This window comes from Sphaerodactylus townsendi, linkage group LG01, assembly GCF_021028975.2.
Source record: "Sphaerodactylus townsendi isolate TG3544 linkage group LG01, MPM_Stown_v2.3, whole genome shotgun sequence".
In the NCBI taxonomy this organism is placed as follows: Eukaryota; Metazoa; Chordata; class Lepidosauria; order Squamata; family Sphaerodactylidae; genus Sphaerodactylus; species Sphaerodactylus townsendi.
Genome location: NC_059425.1, coordinates 8,868,667 through 8,896,304, shown reverse-complemented (window position 1 = coordinate 8,896,304; position 27,638 = coordinate 8,868,667). Strand labels below are relative to the sequence as shown.

General features: G+C 56.7%; 1 protein-coding gene across 1 annotated transcript in view; it reads left to right on the top strand.

The window, feature by feature from the left end:
• The first annotated feature begins 1,710 nt into the window (after window positions 1–1,710).
• Window positions 1,711–27,638, top strand: part of LOC125436521 (small conductance calcium-activated potassium channel protein 3-like) — an 83,392-nt gene continuing 57,464 nt past the window's right edge. Inside the window, exon 1 of the mRNA XM_048503597.1 lies at window positions 1,711–2,547. Within this exon, the coding sequence (XP_048359554.1) occupies window positions 1,711–2,547 (837 nt within the window). The remainder of the gene's footprint in view (window positions 2,548–27,638) is intronic.

Sequence of the window (27,638 nt, the reverse complement as noted above, 5' to 3'; positions counted from 1 at the left end):
ATTTCCTCTGCTGTAAGGGTGGAGGAATGCCTCTTTGTGGATGGCATTCAAAGTGTTCCTTTTAGTATAAGAGAACTGAATAATGCCTCTTCTGGGATGGTGTCAGAAGCGTTCCATTTAAGAGGGATGAGGAATCCCTCTTCTGGGATGGTGTACAAACTTTCCCTCCACTATAAAAGCATGGAGGAATGCCTCCTTTTGGATGGTGTTCTTTCCAGTATAAGAAAATATAAGATGAATATATGAGATGAATGCCTCTTCTGGGATGGTAGTAGAAGCGTTCACTCCTGTGCAAGAGAGATTAATAATGCCTCTTCTGGGATGGTGTCAGAAGTGTTCTTTCCCATATAAGAGGGATGAGGAATCCCTCTTCTGGGACGGTTGGAAGCATTTCCTCCACTGTAAGAAAGTGGAGGAATGCCTGTGTTCAAAGTGTTCCTCACAGTATAAGAGAACTGAATAATGCCTCTTCTGGGATGGTGTCAGAAGCGTTCTCTTCAGTCTAAGAGGGATGAGGAATCCCTGTTCTGGGATGTTTAGAAGCATTTCATGCCTCATTTTGGATGGCATTCTTTCTAGTGCAAGGTAAGAAAATATAAGAGGAATGCCTCTTCTGAGATGGTGTCAGAAGCGTTCTCTTCAGTATAAGAGGGATGAGGAATCCCTGTTCTGGGATGGTTAGAAGCATTTCATGCCTCTTTTTGGATGGCATTCTTTCTAGTGTAAGATAAGAGAATATAAGAGGAATGCCTCTTCTGGGATGGTGTCAGAAGTGTTCCCTTCAGTATAAGAGGGATGAGGAATCCCTGTTCTGGGATGGTTAGAAGCATTTCATGCCTCTTTTTGGATGGCATTCTTTCTAGTGTAAGATAAGAGAATATAAGAGGAATGCCTCTTCTGAGATGGTGTCAGAAGCGTTTCCTTGGAAGCATTTCCCCTGCTGTAAGAGTGGAGGAGTGCCTCTCTGGATGGCATTCAAAGCGTTCCTTCCAGTACAAGAGAAAAGAGGAACGCCTCTTGTGGGACTGGGTAACATCCCAGGGTATGAATGTCAGGGAACGCGTCTTTTCAAAGATTGTGCAACGTGGGGCCCCGTCGCCCAAAAAAGAAGGCATTCCTTTCTCTTTATCATCCCACCCCCCCTTCCTATGCACATGATCTATGCAGCTTGACTAAACATCACCATCCACCGGTAAGATTTTTCCTCGGGGATGGTAGCCCCGCACGAGGTGGGCGGGCGGGTGGGCGCGCGGGTGGGCGGGGCCCCAGAAACCCCACCTGGCTGCGGGCGCCCGAGCCGCACCTGTTGCTCGGGGGCGGGTCCGGCCGCCTCCCCTGCGCCAAGCCGGGCGGAGCCACCCGCGCGCCCGGCGGGGGAAGAGGGGGGCGGACTACAATTCCCGTGGAGCCGGCTGGGGCGCACAGGCGCAGTGGCGGGCGGCGCCTTGGGGAGGGGGCGCCCGGGGGGGCGTGGGGGCTGACGTCACCGGGCCGGGCGGCCAATGAGCGGCGTCCGAGGGCCGGTGGGCCGGGCCGGCGGCGGCGCGCGCGGGAGGCAGCGCCTCGCGAGCTGCCCATTCAAGCTCGGCTGGCAGCGCGGCCGCAGCAGCCGCCGCCGCCGCTCGTCGCGCCCGGCCCGGGCATCCCCGCGGGCGCCGCTTGGATGCCTCTTCCCCGGGGGCGGCAGCGCGCCGAGCCCGGGCTGGCAGCATGGAGCCGTCGGGGCCCTTCCCCGACCCCGCCGGGGCCGATCCGGACGCCGACGAGCCGCGCTGCCCGGGCCCGCCCTCGGGGGACGAGCCGCGCCCGCCCGCTGCCGCCGCCGCCGCGCTGCCCAGCCTGGCTCCGGCGGCGGGGCCCCTGCGGGCTCCTCCCCCGGTGGCCGCCCTCCGCCCGGCCTCTCGCCAAGGCAGCCAGCCCAACGTGAGCGGCGACCACTGGGCGGGCCCCCCCGGACACTCGCCCAGCTCCAGCGGCGGTGGAGGTGGCGGCGGCGGCGGCGGGGGGGCGGGCGGCGGCGGCGGCGGCGGGGGGAGCAAGCACCGGCAGGCCAGCCCGTTGGCGCACCGGCGGGACAGCAACCCGTTCACCGAGATCGCCATGAGCTCGTGCAAGTACACCGGCGGCGTCATGAAGCCGCTCAGCCGCCTCAGCGCGTCCCGTCGGAACCTGCTCGACGCCGCCGCCGAGCCCGAGGCGCAGCCGCTGCAACTGCTGGCCGCCGGCGGGCCCGGCCCCCCGCCCGAGATCGTCATCTCCCGGGAGGACAACCACTCGCCCCAGGGCCTGCTCCGCCCGCACCCCAACGCCGTCGGGGCCGGCCCCGCCGCCGCCGCCGCCGCCCACAAGCACCCCGCGCCGCCCGGCGGGCCCGCCTTCGCCAAGGCGCACAAGCGCAAGAACCAGAACATCGGCTACCGCCTCGGCCACCGGCGCGCCCTCTTCGAGAAGCGCAAGCGGCTCAGCGACTACGCGCTCATCTTCGGCATGTTCGGCATCGTCGTGATGGTCATCGAGACCGAGCTGTCGTGGGGCTTGTACTCCAAGGTGGGCAGCGGGCGCGCGGCGGCCTCTCCGGGCCGCGGGAGGGGGGCACGGGTCTGCCCAAACCCCAGGGGGGCACCGACCTCTCCAAACCAGAAGGGCGCGCCGGCCTCTCCAAATGACGGGCGGGGAGGGGGGATCCCGACCTCTCCAAATTGGACGGGGGCATTGATCTCTCCAAACCAGAGGGGGGGGGGCACCCATCGGTCCTAACCGCGGGGGGGACACCGATCTCCAAACCACGGAAAGGTGGGGGGTGACCGACCTCTCCAAACCAGAAGGGCGCGCCGGCCTCTCCAAATGACGGGCGGGGAGGGGGACCCCGACCTCTCCGAATTGGACGGGGGCACTGATCTCTCCAAACCAGAGCGGGGGGGCACCCATCGGTCCAAACCGCGGGGGGGGGGCACCGATCGCCAAACCACGGAAAGGCGCGGGGGGGGACCGACCTCTCCAAACCAGAGGGGCGCGCCGACCTCTCCAAATGCGCCCTGGAATTGCGCACTACCCTCGGGGGGGACAGAACGAAACGGGGCACATTTCCCAACCTCGGGGGGGGGGCCGGGAAGGGGCCAAGGGGAGCCGAGAGGGTAAAGCGCGCCCCCGACCCCCCCCCCCTCCCCAACGCGCTGTTAGCGCCGAAATTGCGCGCCCCCCCCCCCTTTCCGCCCTAAGCTCAGCTCCAAGTTTGGCCGGTTTTCTCCGCTGGCGGGCTGGTCGTGCGGGGCGGGAGGGAAGAGAAGCGGAAGGAGGATCCCCGTTGCTTCTCTGCCGCTCCCCGCTTCGCGATCTGTGCAGCCGCCCTCGGAGCCGGGATCCCTGGTGAGTCTCCGGCTGTCTCCGAAAAGAAAGAGAGTTACAGGTGGCAGGGAGGAGGGCTGGGAAACTGGGTTTGTGGGGGAGGCGTGGAGCAAGAGAAGCCCCCCCCCCAGGGCTTTCCTAGGGTCTTCTGGGAGCTCAGTTGAAGAAGAGAAGGGGCTACAGCCCCCCCCCATTTTCCCATGATCCAGGCATGAATTTCTGCCTTCCCCCAACCACCCCTTAACAGACAGAAACGCATGAAAATGGGGAGGGGGGAGGGAGAGACGCTTGCTTTCTAAGAAAAAGGGGAGCAGAGCTTTTCTCTCTTTCAACTTCTAAGGGGGGGAGTTAAAGGGGATGATCTACTTCCTGTCCTCCCACCCTCTCCCCCCCCCCATTAATCCCTGCTGTGCTTGGCTGTTGATTTTGCAGGGGATGACGTGGGGGGGTCTTTTTGAGACTGCGGTGTTCTGATCTCTGGGGCGTCTGGGGGTGGGGGTTAGATGGCTGGCTTGAAGCCCCCCTTATCTTTAAACAGGGCTCGTAAAGGGTTCTTTGGGTTGTGAAGCCCTCGGGTTCCCTCAGGGCGGAAAGAATAGCCCTGCGTTCTCCTTTTGGGATCGGAGGCCATCTGCCCGGTTGCTTCGTCTGCCTGTCTGCAGCTCCCGTCTCCCCGCCCCCCCCCTTTCTGATTTATTCAGGGTTAAAACAAGTTCTCCATCCCCGCTTGTTTCGGGGGTTCCCTCAACTGGATGCAAACACAATTTAGGGGCAGAAGGAAAATATAACCCAGTGCAAAATTTGAGTTTTCTGTCTCCCCCCCCCCCGCCCCCCACAGCTGCCCTGCCCCACCACGTTCAAACAACTTTTTTTGTACCGGGTCTTGAAGGCAGTGTATGGACCCCGGGGGAAAGGAGGAGTGGCGCGTGGGGGGGGGGGATTTTCCACCTCCCACAGACTAAATGGCTGCAGCCCAGGGACGTTTGTAATGTGTTGGCGTAGTGGCTAAGAGCAGGTGCACTCTAATCTGGAGAACCGGGTTTGATTCCCCGCTCTGCCGCTTGAGCTGTGTGGGGCTTATCTGGGGAACCGGATTAGATTGGGCACTCCAACACACGCCTGCTGGGTGACCTTGGGCTAGTCACAGTTCTTGGGAGCTCTCTCATCCCCACCCACCTCACTGGATGTTTGTTGTGGGGAGAGGAAGGGAACGGAGCTTGTCTGCCCCTTTGAGTCTCCTACAGGAGAGAAAGGGAAACCTCTCTGGCTTCCAAAGGCTTTGTTGGGGGCTTTCCCGTGCTTAGGTTGTCTTGATATCTTTTCCAATCTGTCTCAGCCGGCATTAAGGAGTGGGGGTGGGGGTGGGGGTGGGGGCGGACCTGCAAGCTGAAGACCCCAGCTCTGACTTTGTCCAAATTCGGGAAGCTGCCTTGCTTTTAAGCACTCTTTTCGCTGAAGATGGCGACTGTGCCCACGCTCTGGGCAGAGGTGTATCGGGGGGAAATGGCGCCCGGGGGAAACACCTGTCCCGAGTGCCCCCCGTGCCCCCTCAACCTCATGTCTTGTCCCCTAGTGCGTGGGGGGGGGGGCGGGGGGCTCGGACAGATCTGTCCCCTGAGCCCCAGGCCTGGGGAGGGCAGGGAGGCCGTGGGGCTTGGGGGGGCGCCTCAGACGGGCACTGTGGCACTGCTTCTTAGCCAGGTCGGCGCAGGGGAGGAGGTGGGCGCCCCCCTGCCATTGCGCCCGGGGTCATTTGATCCCCGTTCCCACTGCACATACGCCACTGGCTCTGGGCAACGGCTTGCCTTTTCAAATCTGGCCTCTCCCCCTCTGAGCTCTGACCTTGTGCTGTCCTGTGGCAGGGAGTTCCAGAAGTTAAGTGTACGCAATGCACAGATGACACTTGTCCCACCTGACTGTAAGGGGTGGTCTTGCTCCTGTAGCTCCAGTCTCTTCTCCCCCCTCCCCAATTTCTTCAGGGATTGTGTGTGTTCTCCGTCCCTGTTTTGCAGGGTTCCCTCTAATCTGGCAAGCGTGGCGTAGTGTTTCGGAGCAGCGGACTTTAATCCGGAGAACTGGGTTCGATTCCCCACTCCGCCACCTGAGCGGTGTACTCTAATCTGGAAAACTGGATTCGTTTCCCCGTTCCTACACTCCTGCTGGGTGGCTTTGGGCTGGTCCCAGTGCTCTCCGAACTCTCTCAGCCCCACCTGCCTGTTGCCCGTTGTGAAGAGAGGAAGGGAAAAGAGTTTGTAAGCCGCCTTGAGTCTCTTTGCAGGAGGAGAAAAGTGGGGTATAAATCCAAAGTGCTTTTCTTCTTTGTGAGATGTATGTGTGTGGAGACTCCAGACATACACTCTCAAGAAATAGCAGGCGGGTGGGAATTCTATCTGGTGGCAGAAAGGGCCATCGAGTCACAGCCGAGACACAGCGTGGTGTAGTGGTTAAGAGCAGGTGGATTCTAATCTGGAGAACCGGGTTTGATTCTCCAGTCCTCCACCAGAGTGGCGGAGGTTTATCTGGTGAACCAGATGCGTTTCAGCACTTCTACATTCCTGCTGGGTGACCTCTCTGATCTCTCTCAGCCCCACCTGCCTCACACGGTGTCTGTTGTGGGGAGAGGAAGGGAAAGGAGCTTGTCAGCCACCCTGAGTCTCCTTACAGGAGAGAAAGGCGGGGTATCAATCCGAACTCTTCTTATAGTGACCCTGTAAGGCACAGGTGTCAAACTCGCGGCCCTCCAGATGTTATGGACTACAGTTCCCATCATCCCCTGCCAGCATGATGCTGGCAGGGGATGATGGGAACTGTAGTCCATAACATCTGGAGGGGGGGGGGGTGGGGGGGGGGGGGGGGGGGGGGGGGGGGGGTGGGGGGGGGGGGGGGGGGGGGGGGGGGGGTGGTTGGGGGGGGGGGGGGTGGGGGGGGCGGGGGGTGCGGGAGCGTGGGGGGGGGGGGGGGGGGGGCCGGGGGGGGGGGGGGGTGTGGGGGGGGGGGGGGGTGGGGGGGGGGGGGGTGGGTGGGCGGGGTGTTGGGGGGGGGGGGGGCTGGTTGGGTGGGGGGGTGGGTGGGTGGGGCTGGGGTGTGGGGGGGGGGGGGTGGGGGGGGGGGGGGGGGGGGGGGGGGGGGGGTGGGGGGGGGGGGGGGTGGGGGGGGGGGGGGGTGGGGGGGGGGGGGGGTGGGGGGGGGGGGGGGTGGGGGGGGGGGGGGGTGGGGGGGGGGGGGGGTGGGGGGGGGGGGGGGTGGGGGGGGGGGGGGGTGGGGGGGGGGGGGGGTGGGGGGGGGGGGGGGTGGGGGGGGGGGGGGGTGGGGGGGGGGGGGGGTGGGGGGGGGGGGGGGTGGGGGGGGGGGGGGGTGGGGGGGGGGGGGGGTGGGGGGGGGGGGGGGTGGGGGGGGGGGGGGGTGGGGGGGGGGGGGGGTGGGGGGGGGGGGGGGTGGGGGGGGGGGGGGGTGGGGGGGGGGGGGGGTGGGGGGGGGGGGGGGTGGGGGGGGGGGGGGGTGGGGGGGGGGGGGGGTGGGGGGGGGGGGGGGTGGGGGGGGGGGGGGGTGGGGGGGGGGGGGGGTGGGGGGGGGGGGGGGTGGGGGGGGGGGGGGGTGGGGGGGGGGGGGGGTGGGGGGGGGGGGGGGTGGGGGGGGGGGGGGGTGGGGGGGGGGGGGGGTGGGGGGGGGGGGGGGTGGGGGGGGGGGGGGGTGGGGGGGGGGGGGGGTGGGGGGGGGGGGGGGTGGGGGGGGGGGGGGGTGGGGGGGGGGGGGGGTGGGGGGGGGGGGGGGTGGGGGGGGGGGGGGGTGGGGGGGGGGGGGGGTGGGGGGGGGGGGGGGTGGGGGGGGGGGGGGGTGGGGGGGGGGGGGGGTGGGGGGGGGGGGGGGTGGGGGGGGGGGGGGGTGGGGGGGGGGGGGGGTGGGGGGGGGGGGGGGTGGGGGGGGGGGGGGGTGGGGGGGGGGGGGGGTGGGGGGGGGGGGGGGTGGGGGGGGGGGGGGGTGGGGGGGGGGGGGGGTGGGGGGGGGGGGGGGTGGGGGGGGGGGGGGGTGGGGGGGGGGGGGGGTGGGGGGGGGGGGGGGTGGGGGGGGGGGGGGGTGGGGGGGGGGGGGGGTGGGGGGGGGGGGGGGTGGGGGGGGGGGGGGGTGGGGGGGGGGGGGGGTGGGGGGGGGGGGGGGTGGGGGGGGGGGGGGGTGGGGGGGGGGGGGGGTGGGGGGGGGGGGGGGTGGGGGGGGGGGGGGGTGGGGGGGGGGGGGGGTGGGGGGGGGGGGGGGTGGGGGGGGGGGGGGGTGGGGGGGGGGGGGGGTGGGGGGGGGGGGGGGTGGGGGGGGGGGGGGGTGGGGGGGGGGGGGGGTGGGGGGGGGGGGGGGTGGGGGGGGGGGGGGGTGGGGGGGGGGGGGGGTGGGGGGGGGGGGGGGTGGGGGGGGGGGGGGGTGGGGGGGGGGGGGGGTGGGGGGGGGGGGGGGTGGGGGGGGGGGGGGGTGGGGGGGGGGGGGGGTGGGGGGGGGGGGGGGTGGGGGGGGGGGGGGGTGGGGGGGGGGGGGGGTGGGGGGGGGGGGGGGTGGGGGGGGGGGGGGGTGGGGGGGGGGGGGGGTGGGGGGGGGGGGGGGTGGGGGGGGGGGGGGGTGGGGGGGGGGGGGGGTGGGGGGGGGGGGGGGTGGGGGGGGGGGGGGGTGGGGGGGGGGGGGGGTGGGGGGGGGGGGGGGTGGGGGGGGGGGGGGGTGGGGGGGGGGGGGGGTGGGGGGGGGGGGGGGTGGGGGGGGGGGGGGGTGGGGGGGGGGGGGGGTGGGGGGGGGGGGGGGTGGGGGGGGGGGGGGGTGGGGGGGGGGGGGGGTGGGGGGGGGGGGGGGTGGGGGGGGGGGGGGGTGGGGGGGGGGGGGGGTGGGGGGGGGGGGGGGTGGGGGGGGGGGGGGGTGGGGGGGGGGGGGGGTGGGGGGGGGGGGGGGTGGGGGGGGGGGGGGGTGGGGGGGGGGGGGGGTGGGGGGGGGGGGGGGTGGGGGGGGGGGGGGGTGGGGGGGGGGGGGGGTGGGGGGGGGGGGGGGTGGGGGGGGGGGGGGGTGGGGGGGGGGGGGGGTGGGGGGGGGGGGGGGTGGGGGGGGGGGGGGGTGGGGGGGGGGGGGGGTGGGGGGGGGGGGGGGTGGGGGGGGGGGGGGGTGGGGGGGGGGGGGGGTGGGGGGGGGGGGGGGTGGGGGGGGGGGGGGGTGGGGGGGGGGGGGGGTGGGGGGGGGGGGGGGTGGGGGGGGGGGGGGGTGGGGGGGGGGGGGGGTGGGGGGGGGGGGGGGTGGGGGGGGGGGGGGGTGGGGGGGGGGGGGGGTGGGGGGGGGGGGGGGTGGGGGGGGGGGGGGGTGGGGGGGGGGGGGGGTGGGGGGGGGGGGGGGTGGGGGGGGGGGGGGGTGGGGGGGGGGGGGGGTGGGGGGGGGGGGGGGTGGGGGGGGGGGGGGGTGGGGGGGGGGGGGGGTGGGGGGGGGGGGGGGTGGGGGGGGGGGGGGGTGGGGGGGGGGGGGGGTGGGGGGGGGGGGGGGTGGGGGGGGGGGGGGGTGGGGGGGGGGGGGGGTGGGGGGGGGGGGGGGTGGGGGGGGGGGGGGGTGGGGGGGGGGGGGGGTGGGGGGGGGGGGGGGTGGGGGGGGGGGGGGGTGGGGGGGGGGGGGGGTGGGGGGGGGGGGGGGTGGGGGGGGGGGGGGGTGGGGGGGGGGGGGGGTGGGGGGGGGGGGGGGTGGGGGGGGGGGGGGGTGGGGGGGGGGGGGGGTGGGGGGGGGGGGGGGTGGGGGGGGGGGGGGGTGGGGGGGGGGGGGGGTGGGGGGGGGGGGGGGTGGGGGGGGGGGGGGGTGGGGGGGGGGGGGGGTGGGGGGGGACTGCGGCTCTCCAGATGTTCAGGAACTACAATTCCCATCAGCCTCTGTCAGCATGGCCAATTGGCCATGCTGGTAGGGGCTGATGGGAATTGTAGTTCCTGAACATCTGGAGAGCCGCAGGTTCCCTACCCCTGGTCTAGGACATGAAATGGGGCAGTACGGTTACAGCTGGGAGAAGATGAAGAAAAGTTGTTTTTTATACTCTGCTTTTCTCTATCTTTAAGGAGTCTTGAAGGGTGCTTACAAACCCCTTTTCCCTTCCTCTCCCCACATTTGTGAGGCTGGTGGTGCTGAGGGAGTTCTGAGAGAACTGTGACTGGGCCACGGTCACCCAGCAGGCTTCACATGCAGGAACAGGAAAACAAATCCAGTTCACCAGAGTCCCCCGGTCATGTGGCTCAGTGGGGGATCGAACCCGGTTCTTCAGATCAGCGTCTGCCGCTCTTAACCGCTACAGCATGCTAGCTTAAATTACGGTTGGGGACCTGCTGGCAGGATATTCAGAGAAACTTTTTAACAGTAACAGCAGTTCAAGGATGAAATGGGTCACCCTGGGATGTTATAGGTCAGTGGTGGCGAACCTTTGGCACGCCAGATGTTATGGACTACAATTCCCATCAGCCCCTGCCAGCATGCCCAATTGGAATTGTAGTCCATAACATCTGGCGTGCCAAAGGTTCGCCACCTGGGGGGGTGGGGGGGGGGGGGGGTGGGGGGGGGGGGGGGGGGGGGGGGGTAGGGGGGGGGGGGGGGGGGGGGGGGGGGGGGGGGGGGTGGGGGGGGGGGGTAGTTCCTGAACATCTGGAGAGCCGCAGGTTCCCTACCCCTGTCCTAGACACCATGCAATGTTGATACACCCTAAGATCACATTTGCCTTTTGGGTCGTCCCTTCACACTGATTGCCCCTATTCCATTTTTCAGTCCAGAAGAAGTAGAGTTTGGATTTCTACCCTGCCTCTCTTTCCTATAAGGAGACTCAAGGCGATTTACAAGCTCCTTTCCCTTCCTCTCCCCACAACAGACACCTTCTGAGGCAGGTGGGGCTGAGAGAGTCCTGAGAGAACCGTGACTGGCCCAAGGTCACCCAGCAGGAATGGAGGAGTGTGAAAACACATCTGGTTCACCAGATAAGCCTCTGCCACTCAGGTTCTGAGAGCCCAGAACTAGACCAAGATCGCCCAGCAGGCTTCATGTGCAGGAGTAGGGAAACAAACCTGGATAAACAGATAAGAGTCTGCCGCTCATGTGGAGGAAGGGGGAATCAAACCTCGTTCTCCAGATTAGAATCCACTGCTCTTAACCACTACACCATGCTGGCTCTTAACACCCGACCAACACCCCAGGATCCCGTTCACACACACTACTATCCAGAAGAGTATCCTCCATGGAGTACATTTTTACTACCCAGGCACAAAAGTTTACATCAACCCCTCCCCCTTCCTCCATTCTGCCTCAGCACAACAGCCCTGAGGGGTAGGCTAGCCCGAGAAACAGTGACCGGCTCAAGGTCACTTGACAAACTTCCATGGCAGGGCGGGGGTCCCCACCTGGGTCTCCTATGTCCTAGTCTGGCACTATAAGCGCCGCGTCACACTAGCTGTAGATAATAATAATACCGGCAGGAGGCTGGCCTCCCTCGCAAGATTGTTGTGAGGACTGGGTTGCGAGCAACGGTGTGGGAAAGCTCTGTGCAAACACAGCCGTCCCCGCCCCCCACCCCCGGTTGCCCGCCCTGTTTCTCCCCTCCCTTCCCCGACTTCCACACGAACAGTTTGCTTTTGCGGCTGCATTTGGAAAGCCGGGGCAGAGAAGCTCTCTGCAGGAAAGGAAGCGTTGGCATGGGAACTCCGGAGGGCCTCAAAAGAGTGGCAGGAGTCGGGGTTGCTCTCGAGGTGCGCCCCTGCCTCTTCTCCCCACCCTTTGAAATCTTTGCAGGGCAGGACGCTGGCGCGGTGCCCTCCTTTGGGTTGGCGTTCTCAGAAACACAATAACAGGACCCAAGGCCGCGACCAGGGTGGGGACGGCGCTTTCTTCTTTTGCCAGTCAGGGACTAAAAATATCTTCCTCTCTCCCCGCTTTCTGCCTGGTACGGGCTCTAGGGAAGCACCAGAGTTGGTGTGCGCTCCTCCTGCCCCCCCCCAGCCCTCCCCACGAGGAGCTGAATATTACTCACTGAGGCCTCAGAGAGAGAGAGAGAGAGAGAGAGAGAGAGAGAGAGAGAGAGAGAGATCCTGGAAATCAAAGGTGGGCAGCGTGGTTCCCCTGATCCGGGAACATGGAGGGCTGGCTGCGCTTTTTGGATTGGCCGTCGGCACTCTGCACGTGCTCAGATTGGTGTGGTGGTGAAGACCGATGGATTGTAATCTGGAGAACCGGGTTTGATCTCCCACTCCTCCGCATGAATGGCAGATTCTAACCTGGAGAATCGACTTTGTTTCCCAGCTCCTACACATGAAGCCTGCTGGCTGACCTTCTGCCAGTCCCGGTTCTCTACGAACACTCTCAGCCCCACCTGCCTCACAAGGTGTCTGTTGTGGGGAGAGGAAGGGAAAAGGGGTTTGCAAACTGCCTTGAGACTCCGAGCCCTTCTGATCTTCTCGAAAAGTTGAGTTTTCTTTAGTTTGCAAAAATTGGGGGAGAGTTGACGCTTTCCTGACCTCCTCGGGCAAACAGTTTCACTTGGCAAGACCCACTTCCGTTATAACCCCCAGTGGGCGTTAAGATGTGGAGCCAAGGGGCTCTTTATTACCCCTGGCACACAAGGGGGTTCGTTTTCGGCCTTGGCCCCTTCCTGCCGGAATAGTCTGCCAGAGGAGATCACGGTCCTGCGGAATTTCACGGGGTTCTGCAAGGCCTGGGAAACAGAGCTGTTTTGCTAGGCATTTCGTTGAGGCCAATTTGTGACTACCAGTGGGACCCCCAGGCCTACCCTGTTTCCCCGAATATAAGACATCCCCTGAAAATAAGACGTAGTAGAGGTTTTGCTGAAGTGCGACATATAAGGCATCCCCTGAAAGTAAGACGTAGCAAAGTTTTTGTTTGGAAGCATGCCCGACGAACAGAACACAATAAAATAAGACATCCCCTGAATATAAGACATAGATCATCTTTGGGAGCAAAAATTAATATAAGACACTGTCTTATTTTCGGGGAAACACGGTAGGTGTTTCCTTAGCCCCTGTGTAGGTTTCCTTCTCTACTTAGTTTTTACAACTCTTAGTGCAGTCCTGTTTATTAACTTTCTGATTTTATGGACTACGTTGGTTATTTTATCGTTCTATTTGGGCACTGTTTCGTTTTAAATTATGGGTTTTAGTCGAAGCAGCTTTTATGTGCTACGCTGTTGATCGTACATCGCCCCGAGCCAAATATGGGAGGGGTGATTAACAAATCTAACAAACAAACAAGCAAATACAGAAACAAATAAAACATGGGGACAGGCCGTTGCTGATTTTGCCCGTTTCAGGTTGAAGAAGAAGAGTTGGATTTATATCCCCTCTTTCTCACCTCTAGGAGACTCAAAGGGGCTTATAAACTCCCTTTTCCTCCCCCCCCCCTCACAACAAACACCCTGTAAGGTGGGTGGGGCTGAGAGAGCTCAGAAGAACTGTGACTAGCCCAAGGACACCCAGCTGGCGTGTGTTGGAGTGTACAAGCTAATCTGGTTCAACAGATAAGCCTCCACAGCTCAAGAGGCAGAGCGGGGAATCAAACCCGGTTCCTCCAGATTAGAGTACACCTGCTCTTAACCACTACGCCCAGAGGTGGGATCCAGCAGGTTCTCACAGGTTCCCGAGAGTAGGTTACTAATTATTTGTGTGTGCCGAGAGGGGGTTACTAATTGGTGATTTTGCCACGTGATTTTTGCCTTAGTTACGCCCCTCCTCTCAGCAGTAAGCGTGCAGGAACTTGAAAGAAGAAGAAAGAAGGAGTTTGGATTTAGATCCCCCTTTCTCCTCTCTGCAGGAGACTCAAAGGGAGCTTACAATCTCCTTGCCCTTCCCCCCCTCACAGCAAACACCCTGTGGAGGTGGGTGGAAAGAACTGAGAGAGCTTCGTGGAGAGCTGCCCGAGCTAGCCCAAGGTCACCCAGCTGGCGTGTGTGGGAGTGTACAGGCTAATCTGAATTCCCCAGATAAGCCTCCACAGCTCAGGCGGCAGAGCTGGGAATCAAACCCGGATCCTCCCGATTAGAGTACACCTGCTCTTAACCACTATGCCACTGCTGCTCCCTAAAGTGACTAAACTGAGAGTATCATACTGTGGTGACAAAATAGGTTGGTTCCTCACAGGGCAAATATAACGGGTGTAGGATGCAATACAAACTGTTTTGGAGGGTCCTGTCCCCAAAATGAGTCCTCCCCATTTTTCCCCCTCAACCTGTGATTTTCAAAAATTGCTAAACAAGTGATCCTTTGGGAGCCCCTCTAGCATGAACAGCCAGACATGAAGTGTTTTATTTCCCTCCCTTCCACTGCACTGTCGACGGTCAGGGAGAATCCGCCTGCCATTGCCCTGCTGTAGCAGGGAGACCCCTTTTTCTTATTAAATTTTGTGTGTGTGTTGCACATGCGCAGCTATGTAGGTGCAGCCGATCATCTTGTGGGACAATCGGCGTAGCTGGGGGGGCTTATTGTAGCTACGTGTGAGTTGCAGGGAATTTTTTTTTAAAGGAGAAGTGTCTTAGTTTGAATCTTCGAAAGCAACCCAGATTGTTTCTGTGGGCTCCAGCCGCTGCCTGCGTGGCACGCATGTGAACGGGGGAGAAAAGAAAATGGGTTTCTTTATAACGACAGCAGCCCGTTATATGGGGTGCTGTGTGGTTTCCGGGCTGTGTGGCCGTGTTCTAGCAGCATTCTCTCCTGGCGTTTCGCCTGCATCTGTGGCTGGCATCTTCAGAGGATCTCTGAAGATGCTCTGAAGATGCCAGCCACAGATACAGTAGCGTCAGAAAATGCTGCTAGGACATGACCATTGTAGCTCGGGAAACCACAGCACCAGTATTGATTCAACCGGTGAAAGCCTTCAACAATACATAGCCCGTTATATGTTTGCTGTGCAGAATTGACGAATGAGAAGTCAACAGTTGCTGTAAAAGACAATAATATTAGGAAAGGTTGAAAGCAACTGGAAAAGAGAAGAAGAGAAGAAGAAGAGTTTGGATTTATATCTCCCCTTTCTCTCCTGTAGGAGACTCAAAGGGGCTGACAATCTCCTTGCCCTTCCCCCCTCACAACAAACACCCTGTGAGGTAGGTGGGGCTGAGAGAGCTCCGAGAAGCTGTGACTAGCCCAAGGTCACCCAGCTGGCGTGTGTGGGAGCGTACAGGCTAATCTGAATTCCCCAGATAAGCCTCCACAGCTCAGGCGGCAGAGCTGGGAATCAAACCCGGTTCCTCCAGATTAGATACACGAGCTCTTAACCTCCTACGCCACTGCTGCTCCTCCTGGAAGGAGACTCAAGGTGGCTTACAAACTCCTTTCCATTGCTCTCCCCACAACAGATACCTTGTGAGACTGAGCAAGTTCTGAGAGAACTGGGACTAGCCCAAGGTCACTCAGCAGGAATGTAGGGGTTCAGAAACCTATCTGGTTCACCAGATAAGCCGCTGCCACTCAGCTGGAGGAGTGGGGAATCAAACCCAGTTCTCCAGATTAGAATCCACCTGCTCTTCACCACTACACCACGCTGGCTCTTCATGAGTTGGATCAGCCAAGGAAGACGCAGCCTTCAGTTTGCAAGACCGGGGCAAGGCTGTTAGCGATGGAACATTTTGGAGGGCAGTGATTCCCCCGCGAGTCGGGAGTCATTTGATAGCACTTAACACTCAAGCAGAGGAGGGAAGAAATTGCAAACGGTGGGGTGAGAAGGCCTTGGAAAGGGAGAAGTACAACTTGCATTTAGCTTCTGGCATAGAGTTATGCACGCCTCAGTTGGATGGGTGGATCCTTCTATTATTGTAGATGTTCTTCGTGATGACCCTAGCAGACCTTTGTGAAACTGAAGTCTCTTTCTGGCCAGATCAGGGCTATAAAAGCCTGTAGTGTATTCTTAATTCAATCAAGGTACAAGCCACTTATCAACGCTGCTAAAGAGGTAACCAATAAATTGTAACGTGTGAAGTGTTTTAACAATGCCAAGGTGCTCAGGGTGGCAGAAGAGCACATCGCAACGCATAAGTGATAACGACACACGTCCCTTCTATAGGTTCCGCTTATGGCCAACCTGTGCTATCTAGTACAATACATAAATATACAGCTATTTCAAGGGTAAGACCTCACAGTTGGGCCAAAAGAGCTGGGAGCTGGGCCAAAACTGACAACATGAATTTCAACAGAGATAAATGTAACATACACTTAGGCAGAAAAAATGTACAGATATAGGAGAGGGGACACCTGACTTGACAACACTACATGCGAATGGGATCTGGGAGTCTTGGTAGACCACAGACTGAACATGAGTCAGCAGTGTGATGCGGCAGCCACGAAAGCCAATGCGATTCTGGGATGCATCAACAGGAGTGTAGTGTCCAGAGGGAGGGCGTAATCATACCACTCTCTATTCTGCATTGGTCAGTTCTCACCTGCAGGACTATGTCCAGTTCTGAGCACCACAATTCAAGAAGGATATTGACAAGGTGAAATGGGTCCTACCTTGCTCCCAAGGTTGGACTCAAAGAACATAAGAACACGCCAGCTGGATCAGACCAGAGTCCATCTAGTCCAGCATTCTGCTACTCGCAGTGGCCCACCAGGTGCCTTTGGGAGCTCACGTGCAGAATGTGAAAGCAATGGCCTTCTGCTGCTGCTGCTGCTCCTGAGCACCTGGTCTGGTTTGCAATCTGAGATCAAGGAGGATTACAGCATCGCTCCTCCCACCTCTGTTTTCTCACAACATCCCTGTGAGGCAAGCCAGGCTGAGAATTTGGGATAGCCTTGAGGTCACCTGTCGAGTTGGTAGAAATGGGGACTCAAACCCAGGTTGCCCAGTCTGCTACACTGTCTGCTACACCACACTGCCTCTCAAGATTCTCTGAAGAGGAGGAGGAGTAGGAGTAGTTATACCCCGCCCTTCTCTCCTGTAAGGAGTCTCAAAATGACTTACAAATGCCTTCCCTTCTGCACTCTTAGTTTATAGCTTCGCTTTGAGTCCTTGGAGCTCCGCGGCATATCCTGCAAAACCCAGAACGTGGCACCTGTAAATAGAATATCGGTAAATAAACAAATGCACTTGTACTCAGCGCGCCGCCATTTAAAATCGTGCCAACCACGAAAATGTGTTAAACTTGTTTTGTGTGACAGTAATGAAGACTCGGGAGGATGGAACTCACATTGAGCGCTGGCGTTGTCTCATTGTATTTTAATTTTGTTTGTTAAACGGAAGGGCACTTTGAGCTCCGTCACCCGCCCAGGAGTGCTGAGCTGGGCTTTTGTGTGTTTACATTTAATCTGTCGCTCGCAGGTCACCCTGGGGATCGGTCAGCAGAAGGGCGGTGGGCACACCTTTGAAATATAATTTTTATTTGGTCTAGGTCCCGCTCTCGGTGACTCAAAGTGACTTACAACATTGTTGCCGTCTTTTTATTCTCACAACGCCCCTGTGAGGTAGGGTCGGCTGTGCTCAACTTACTCAAGATCATCCAGTTAGCTTCTGTGGCCGATGGGGGATTTGAACCCGGTTTCCTGTGTCCTGTTCCAACACTGTAACCTTATTGGTTTATGTACCGTGTATCTTAGAACATAAGAACATAAGAAAGAGCCTGCTGGATCAGACCAGAGTCCATCTAGTCCAGCACTCTGCTACTCGCAGTGGCCCACCAGGTGCCTTTGGGAGCTCACCTGCAGGAGGTGAAAGCAATGACCTTCTGCTGCTGTTGCTCCCGATCACCTGGTCTGCTAAGGCATTTGCAATCTCAGATCAAAGAGGATCAAGATTGGTAGCCATAAATCGACTTCTCCTCCATAAATCTGTCCAAGCCCCTTTTAAAGCTATCCAGGTGAGTGGCCATCATCACCTCCTGTGGCAGCATATTCCAAACACCACTCACACGTTGCGTGAAGAAGTGTTTCCTTTTATTAGTCCTAATTCTTCCCCCCAGCATTTTCAATGAATGCCCCCTGGTTCTAGTATTGTGAGAAAGAGAGAAAAATTTCTCTCTGTCAACATTTTCTACCCCATGCATAATTTTATAGACTTCAATCATATCCCCCCTCAGACGTCTCCTCTCCAAACTAAAGAGTCCCAAACGCTGCAGCCTCTCTTCATAAGGAAGGTGCTCCAGTCCCTCAATCATCCTCGTTGCCCTTAATGAAGCTCAAAGAAATGTATGCATAGCCGAAGAAGAGAAAAAGGAGAAGAGTTTGGATTTATATCCCACCTCTCTCTCTCCTGTAAGGAGACTCAAGGTGGCTCACAAACTCCTTTCCCTTCCTCGCCCCACAACAGACACCTTGTGAGGCTAAGAGAGTTCTGAGAGAACTGGGACTGACCCAAGGTCACCCAGCAGGAATGTAGGAGTGCGGAAACACATCTGATTCACCAGATGAGCCTCTGCCACTCAGGTGGAGGAGTAGGGAATCAAACCCGGTTCTCCAGATGAGAATCCACCTGCTCTTAACCACTTCACTATGCGGGGTTTCCTGTCCAGAGCCGCTTAGCTTCATGGAGGAGCTACATCAAATGTTTTCAACCACCTCCAGGGACGCAAGCGGCCAGCTGGGCCCCTACTTGTCCCGCTCCGACCTTGTCACTGTGATTCATGTGCTGGTCACTTCCCGATTAGACTACTGTAACATGCTCTAAATAGGGCGGTCCTTGAAGACTGTTCAGAAGGTTCAGGTGGTCCAGAATGCAGCTGCTAGACTACTGGTTGGGTCTCCCTAGTCTTTACGTATCGCACCGGTGCTTCGGCACCTACGCTGGCGCTTCCGGTCAGTTTCCAGTGCCGTTTCAAAGTTCTGGTTTTAACCTATAAAACCTTAAATAGCCTGGGATCATCCTACCTGCGAGCTGTCTCTTCTAGTATGACCCCCCCCCTCACCTCCTTAGATCATGTCTGCAGGGTCTTCTACAGGTGCCTAACCTGCAAATTGCCCGCCTTGCACCCCCCACCCCAGACAAGAGCATTTTCAGTGGCTCCCCTCCCTTTCTGGAACCAACTCCCCGGGGTACTTTATCCTGTGGGATCTGCTTACATTCTGTGGGGCATACACATTTGCATTGTTTTGGGCAGCCTTTGGTTAGTGTTATGGCGCCTTCTGCACATGCAGAATAATGAAGAAGAAGAAGAAGAAGAGGAAGAGGAAGAAGAAGAAGAAGAAGAAGAAGAAGAAGAAGAAGAAGAAGAAGAAGAAGAAGAAGAAGAGCTGGATTTATATCCCCCCTTTCTTTTCTGTAAGAAAACTCCTTGTAAGAGGCTTACAAACTCCTTTCCCTTCCCCCCCCTCCCAATAAACACCCTGTGAGGTAGGTGGGACTGAGAGATCTCCGAAGAACTGTGACTAGCCCAAGGTCACCCAGCTGGCGTGTGTGAATCTAAATTCTCCAGATAAGCCTCCACAGCTCAGGCAACAGAGTGGGGAATCAAACCCAGTTCCTCCAGATTAGAGTACACCTGCTCTTAACCACTACGCCACTGCTGCTCCTTTCAATCCACTTTCAATCCACTTTCAATTCCCTTTGCAGCTGTGCGGAATAGCAAAATCCACTTGCAAACAATTGTGAAAGTGAATTGAAAGTGCATTATTCTGCGTGTGCAGAAGGAGCCCACGAACCAAGGAATTGGTCAGTGGTTTCAATTTTCCGGTTTGGCTTGTTGTTATGTTGGAGTTTGAACTATTTTTATGGTTTTATACTTAGCACTTTTATTTGTATTTGTATAGCACAATGACTTGTTGTGTTTTGAAAAGTTGCAAGCCACCTGCGCAGAAAGAGTGCGGGACATAAATAAATAAATGCACTTTGGCCCAACCCGTTTCCATATCTGCTCTCCTGATCTTGGGCACTGGTAAAGTTAGTAGTATTCAGATTGCCTTCATCTTCTGCCTCTTAGGAAATATCACCATTTGCCGATATCCGAAGTTTGGTCAAGGTGTTTGGAACTCTTCAAAGGTGGGAACTGAGCATGCAAAGCACATTCTTTGCTGCCGAGTCGCATCTCCACCTCTGCCTCATTGGTCAATTCCGCACTTGCGTTATCAACCTAAAAGTTCCGAGAATAGCGTTCCAGGCCTAGAAGTGCTCCTGCACACAACCACTGGGATCAAGCGTGGTTTTGTACCAGCTTCGCCCCGTGTAACGGTCAAATTTCCGACTCCAGTTGGGAACTACTGCTTTTTCAGGGAACCACGCTTGAACTCAGCTCGATTCCAGCAAAGTGCGGAATCTCTGGGGACCAAATTAGAGTCCCCATTTAGTAATCACAGCTGACTGTTTCGGGCATGCGTACAGCTGGCCAATCAAAAACCGCCACCTTTGTCCCTCCGTTCCTGGGGCAGTTTTTTTTATAACGTGTGTGGGGATGGACGGAACATGGCCGTAGAACAGTAGCCAATCGGAACGGAGCAGCAAAGAGGCACCCAAGGATGGAATTCCAAAAGCCCTCCGAGCTGGGATCAAGCTGGGTTGCAGTGGGGAACAACAATGGCTTCGACCTAGGTCAGGACCCTTCTCAGGGAACTGGGTCGAACCTATTTTACTCATGTCGTAGAGTCATCGCATTACATGGTGCCTATCCCCTCCAGCCACCTTCACAGGGTTGCTGTGAGGATAACATGGAGGGGAGGAGAACAACGTAAGCTACTTCGGGGAGAAAGGCAGGGCGTAAATGAAGGAAATGGATAATAATCAAAGGATCCGTCTGCAGCACGCGCAGCTCCTCTGAAATTGAAACTGATCATAGGAAAAGATTCATCTGTGGTACCTGCAGCTCCTCCGAAATTGAATCTGGCTGATCCTTTTATCAAGCGGCCCGATAAATTTAATAGGTGTACCGGCTTAACAAATATACTGGTCTCTTAGGTTCAATTTTTTGTTAAGATGCTACTTGTAGATAAAAACACAAAGGTTTCGGCATGTACTGCTAAATTCCGCACTGTCGGTCGTAAAATTCACCGGAGACCGTTGAACAGGGTTTAAATGTAAATAGGGCATTAAAAAAATATTTTTCATCCGTAATTTTCCCTTATGAGCTTATGAAATTTTAAATAGGCTTGCAGTTTATTAACTTTTCTGGGGAATTTGTGAAGATTATGGTGGTTTTTGACAATATAAGAATAAGGATTGATTGATTGAATCTAGAGGTATCAGAATTGGCTACCGGCTTCGGGGTGATCGCGAGAGTCACCCTGTAGCACGTAGAGTGAACGGGAACACAACGTCTTTCGAAATCTCTACCCCCACACAGTGCCAGAAGTGAAGGGAATTGTAGCATACTGGCCTGGATTATTGCCAGAGTATTCCCCTGCTCCCCATGTGCTATCTGCAGTGGAGCTGAAGGTTGGCTGTTTGTGGCGTGTATGATTCATCAGAAAAATAAAATCTAGGAGTGTCCCATTTGGCCGTCAGCTTCAATGTGATGTTGGGTGTCGCAGTCCCATAAATGAAGGCAGTCGACTTATATTGGCCCAGATTTTTGCCAAAGCTCTCGATCCTCTCCCCTGGCAGTACTATTCGTGATGCGGCGGCCAAGAAAGCCAATGCGATTCTGGGTTGTATCAATAGGAGTGTAGTGTCAAGATCGAGGGATGGAATTCAGAGGTGGGATCCAGTAGGTTCTCACAGGTTCCCAAGAGTAGGTTACTAATTATTTATGTGTGCCGAGAGGGGGTTACTAATGGGTGATTTTGCCACGTGATTTTTGCCTTAGTTACGCCCCTCCTCTCAGCAGTAGCACGCAGAACTTGAAGAAGAAGAAGAAGAGTTTGGATTTATATCCCCCCTTTCTCTCCTGTAGGAGACTCAAAGGGGCTGACAATCTCCTTGCCCTTCCCCCCTCACAACAAACACCCTGTGAGGTGGGTGGGGCTGAGAGAACTCCGAAAAGTTGTGACTAGCCCAAGGTCACCCAGCTGGCGCGTGTGGGAGTGCACAGGCTAATCTGAATTCCCCAGATAAGCCTCCACAGCTCAAGTGGCAGAGCAGGGAATCAAACCCGGTTCCTCCAGATTAGAATGCACCTGCTCTTAACCACTGTGCCACTGCTAGCAGTCTAGCAGGAGGTGCACCGGCGTGCGTGGCAGCCTGCGCCTGCGTGCATTCGTTTCCTGCCCAAGGACCGGCGCAGCGGCTGCGTCCTTTCCACAGTCCCGCCCAGGAATGCCCCGCCCCAGGAATGCCTGGCCACGCCCCCGCCGTGCCCCGCCCAGCCCCATTGGTGCTACACCACAGTTTGAATCCCACCACCATGGGAACCTGTTACTAAAAATTTTGGATTCTGCATTGGTTAGACCTCACCTGGAATATTGTGTGCAGTTCTGAGCACTGCAATTCAAGAAGGATATTGACAAGTTGGAACAGGTCCAGAGGAGGGCAACCAAAATGGTCAAGGGTCTGGAATCCATGCCCTACAAAGAGAGACTTAGGGAGCTGGGGTTGTTTAGTTTGGCGAAGAGAAGGTCAAGAGGTGACGTGATAGCCATGTTTAGATATCTGAAGGGAGGCCATGTTGGTGAGGGAGCAAGCTTGTTTTCTGCTGCTCCAGAGACTAGGACCAGGAGAAATGGGTTCAAGGTGACAGAAAAGAGATTCTTCCTAAACATCAGGAAAAACTTCCTGACAGCAAGGGTTGTTCGATAATGGAATGCACTACCTCGGAGAGTTGTGGCGTCTCCTTTGGAGGTTTTCAAAGAGAGGCTAGATCAGTGATGGCGAACCTTTTCGAGGCCGAGTGCCCACATTGCAACCCAAAACTTATTTATCGTAAAGTGCCTACAAGGCAATTTAACCTGAATACTGAGGTTTTCGTTTAGAAAAAATGGTTGGCTCCGAGGCGCGTGTTACTCAGGAGTAAGCTTGGTGGTAGTTGGTGGCTTTGCTTTGAAGCAACCGTGTAACTCTTCCAACAGGTGAATCACGACCCTAGGAGGGTTTACTCAGAAGCAAGCCCCATTGCCAGTAACCGAGCTTACTCCCAGATAAAGGATCGTGCTTTAGTTCTTCCCATGAAAATCAGTGGGGTTTAGCAGCACTTAACAGGGTTACCTACACTGCTTCCCCAAAACTAGGTCTTAGGTTTAATGCTAATAATCGAGCCCAGCGGCCCAGGCCAGCTTAGATGTGGGGGGGCACTCTGTTTGCGTGTGCCCACAGAGAGGGCTCTGAGTGCCACCTCTGGCACCCGTGCCATAGATTCGCCACCACTGGGCTAGATGGCCCACGGTCAGGAGTGCTTTGATTGTGTGTTCCTGCATTTCATGGGGTTGGATTTGATGGCCCTTGGGGTCTCTTCCAACTCTATGATTTGCCATGGAAGCTAAGGTTGCCTGTTTGTTGACAGTCGTGGGAAGAAGGATGTTAGATTTCTGAACAGTTTCAGGCAGTCGCTGTGTAGGTGGAAGACCAAGATTCAAGTCCGGCAGCACCTTAGAGATAGACAAGATTTTCAGAGCAGGAACATTCGAGGGTCGAAATCAGCTGAACTGTGTGTGAGCGAAATGGCTTCCTCCCATCCTTGCTAGATTTTACATCTTCTACTGTTTAACAGTGCTATGCTGAATGCTGTGATTACGATACTTCAGCTCATTTATTGTGTATTTTAACTAATTGTATGGAGGAGAGGAGCAGCAGTGGCGTAGGAGGTTAAGAGCTCGTGTATCTAATCTGGAGGAGCCGGGTTTGATTCCCAGCTCTGCCGCCTGAGCTGTGGAGGCTTATCTGGGGAATTCAGATTAGCCTGTGCACTCCCACACACGCCAGCTGGGTGACCTTGGGCTAGTCACAGCTTCTCGGAGCTCTCTCAGCCCCACCCACCTCACAGGGTGTTTGTTGTGAGGGGGGAAGGGCAAGGAGATTGTCAGCCCCTTTGAGTCTCCTGCAGGAGAGAAAGGTGGGGTAAAAATCCAAACTCTTCTCTTCTTCTTCTTCTAAACTGTCCTGAGCCCATGCAAAGGGGGGGGGGGGCAGTTCATTAACCAAATAAATAAATAAAACGAAGAAGCTTTCACTCTTGGAAGCTCATCCCTTCTTGCCTGCTTCTGTGATGCTACCGGACTCGAATAGAGACTTCTAGACAATTTGCTCACCTGTCAACAGACCTGAAGAGAGAAAAAAAATATCCTTCCCTTATAATAGAGGCTAATGCTTGGAAACGGGTAGGCAAAGACTTTGCTAGCTTGTAGGTAATGAACGTCACCTGCTAAAGAATAGAAGAAGAAGAAGAAGAAGAGGAAGAGGAAGAGGAAGAGGAGCAGGAGCAGGAGCAGGAGCAGGAGCAGGAGCAGGAGGAGTAGTTTGGATTTATATCCCCCCTTTCTCTCCTGCAGGAGACTCAAAGGGGCTGACAATCTCCTTGCCCTTCCCCCCTCACAACAAACACCCTGTGAGGTGGGTGGGGCTGAGAGAGCTCCGAGAAGCTGTGACTAGCCCAAGGTCACCCAGCTGGCGTGTGTGGGAGTGCCCAGGCTAATCTGGTTCTTCAGATTAGCCTCCACAGCTCAGGCGGCAGAGCGGGGAATCAAACCCGGTTCCTCCAGATTAGATACACAAGCTCTTAACCTCCTACGCCACTGCTGCTCCCATTAAGCCCTAATTCAGTGGGTGTCGTCCCCCCCCCCCCCAGTTGGCAACCCCACTGGAAGACAGAATGGCATCATGGGGAACGTGCAGTCCTTTAAAAGACCTGGCTTATGCCACTCTTTTGGTCACCCCAATTCTGCCAGGCGTGCCAACATGACCTGCTTCCAGCCAGAGAAAATATTCTCTGTGGGCATCAGGCGGGCAGGGGTCCCGGCCGTGCGAGTTCTGATCCAGGAGGATGTCTTCCTTGCGCCCTCTTCTCTTGAAACAAACAAGCACCCCCTCCGTCGGGTCCCAGCTTGCCAAGTTCAGGGAGGGCGGGAGGGCAGAGGAAATCCCCTCTTGGTGGGCGAGGCTCGGGAGGGCCAACCTGCCGCCTTCTTCGGAGCAGGGTCGGGAATCTCAGACAGCTGGAAGAATGTGGCGGGCCGTCCTCGTCCTCCAACCATCCCTTCCCCTATTGTGCGAGGGAAATCAGAGCCGGTTGGCAAGAGTGCCCCTTGCGTGGGCGGGGGGGGGGGAATTAACAGCTGTGAGCAGAGGCGGGCAGTGAGAATTCCCTTCCAGCAGGGCCGGGCTCCGTGGCATCTCGCCAGCGGCATCCCTGCGGGAATGCCAGGCGGCGTTCTTCCGTCTGCGTGTTGTGATCTTTTGATGCCCTTTGCCCCTGGGGGGTGGGGGGTCAGTTTATCCTCTGCTGTGCTTTCGGGTCTGTTTCGAGTCTCTCTTCCACCCCGTTCCGTACAGGAAGGGAGTTGCAGAACGGATAACAATTCAACTCTTTCCCCCCCCCCCCCTTCACCAAAATTGAATCAGATTATTTTTTTAATTCAGCAATTAAGCCAGAGCACTTGCTGACACTTTGTGGATTTTTAAGCGCCTGAAAGTTTTAGAAGCCTTCTTGGCTATCAACCCTAGATCGGCTTCCAGTGGGTGATCCCTGGGGGTCCCCATATCTAGGCCAGCTAAAAGGTGGGGGTCGGGTGGGGGATTTTTAATGATGTTTTTATGGACTGTTTTTAAAGGATGTTTTATGGTGGTTTTTAATGTTTATGTTTAATGTATTGTCGAAGGCTTTCACGGCCGGAATCACTGGGGTGCTGTGTGGTTTCCGGGCTGTATGGCCGTGTTCTAGAGGAAAAGTGTTCTAACCATACATCAAGGGAACCACTGACCGCATAGGAAAACTGATGAAGAAGCATAACCTACAAACAATCTACAGACCCACTAAGAAAATTCAACAAATGCTACGTTCAGCCAAGGATAAGAGGGGTCCTCTAGCTACTGCAGGAGTCTACCGCATACCATGTAGCTGTGGACAACTCTACATAAAAGGAACTCACCAAGCGCATGAAGCTCAGAACCACGAATGAAAAGAACCACGAAGGCACTGCAGAGCTATTTCAGCCAGAAAAATCAGCAATAGCAAGAACACTCGATAAACCAATCTGGACACAGAATATTATTTGAAAACACAGGAAATTTCTGGACCACTCCTGACAACCACTCACGATCAGACTACACAGAGAAGCCATTGAAATTCACAAGCACATGGACAATTTCAACAGGAAGGAAGAAACCATGAAAATGAACAGAATTTGGCTGCCAGTGTTGAAAAACTCTAGAATCAAGACAGTGACAGATCAGCTCCACACAAACACAGGACAACTATAGACTATAGCACTCAAAGGGAACAAAGACCAGGATACTTCTATTCAGATCCATTCACCTATTAACCTTGCTATCTTCATTGTTACTCCCATGCTACAGACTTCTCTGTGACTCACATGCCAGGCTACTCTATTCAGATGGCCTCACTTTTTGACCTCACAGTATATATACTCCACTTGCTTTCCATTCCTACCATCAGATCCTCTGAAGATGCCGGCCACAGATGCAGGCGAAACATCAGGAGAGAATGCTGCTAGAACATGGCCATATAGCCCAGAAACCACATAGCCCCCCAATGTTTATGTTTTCTTTAAAAAATAGTTTTATTAGTTTTCCATACAGACATACACTCACCAATAAGGCCCCCGAGTTAGCCTACCGCCCCACCCTTCCCCATACCATCATCCAACCCCCCCACATAACCATGTCGTCATATAGCAATATAACTCAGCATAGTGATTGGCCAATCATTCATTTTGCATAAGCAAATTAGCTTTGTAATACGTTAATCATTCCATATCCTGTATAATGTTTTGCTTATTTAATGTCAATGGTAATCTTCCCCAATCCTGTACCTTGTTTCAAACAAGAAAATTCTAAATTGTAGCCCAACAGAGTTATTGTCTCAAAAAAACAATTCTAAACTTTCCCTCAATATTGTAACTACTTCTGTCAATTGGGTGCTGTGTGGTTTCCGGGCTGCATGGCCGTGTTCTAGCAGCATTCTCTCCTGACGTTTCGCCTGCATCTGTGGCTGGCATCTTCAGAGGATCCTCTGAAGATCCATCTTCAGATCCTCTGAAGATGCCAGCCACAGATGCAAGCCTTCCAATAAATTCGACCCTTATTTGGCATCTACTAAACTAACCACCCAACCAGAGGCTCCCCACAATAATCCGGCACGATTGAAAATAGCTGCTTCGACAATACTTCTATCAATGTTCCAACTTTTATACCATTTATATGTTACATATATTGCATAATTATTTTTGTTTTACTGCTCTTTTCTAGATCAGTAATGTGGTTTCTCCAGGTAGTATAAAGTTTTTCTATTGTTTATGTTTTCATGTTTTTAGGATTTTATGTTTTAAGGAGGCTTTTAACCCCGTTCTGTACGCCACCCTGGGACTTTGATGCAGGGTGGGATATAAATGGAATGTATGAATGAATGAATGAATAAATGGAATGTTTGGGCTCTAACATGTTTCTCCTTTAGGAGTCACCTGGTTTTAAGATAAAATCGGAACTTAATGCAAAGATGTAATCTTTGCAATGGAAGCGACGACCTGGTTTTTGGTTTAGGACCTCCATTTCCAACCTGGGGGTACATGTGCCCAGTGGTGGGTTCCAAAACTTTTAGTAACAGGTTCCCATGGTGGTGGGATTCAAACTGTGGTGTAGCGCCAATGGGGCTGGGCGCAGGGAGCCTGGCGGGGAAGGTGAGGGGCAGAGGCATTCTGGGGGAGGCAGGGAGGGCATTCCTGGGGCGGGGAGCTGTGGCAGGGGCGCAGCTTGGCTGCGTGCGGTCCTTGGGCAGGAAATGAATGCACACAGGCGCAGGCTGCCACGCACGCCGGTGCACCTCCTGCTAGACTGCTTCAAGTTCTGCGCGCTGCTGCTGAGAGGAGGGGCGTAACTCAGGCAAAAATCATCGTGGCAAAATCCCCAATTAGTAACCCCCTCTCGGCACACACAAATAATCAGTAATCTACTCTCGGGAACCTGTGAGAACCTGCTGGATCCCACCTCTGCATGCGCCCCTATGTGCATGCGCCAGAGCATTTGGGGGTATGCAAAAAATTATGCACTGGGTTTGCTAATATGGAGGCTCAATTTTAGGGAAATGGGTTGCCAAGGGATATGTGATTGCAAAAAGGTTGGGAACCAGTGGTTGAGGACAGTTGGCTTCATTTGGTTAAGCGGTGTGGTGACTAGCCGCTTCTGACGAACCGTGCCTCTCTCTGCAAAATGTGTCTAATCCCTCCCTTTTTAAAGGCAGAGACCAACCACTTTATCTCATGGGGGTGAGCTCTGTAAAATTTGCAAGGCCGCCTTCATTT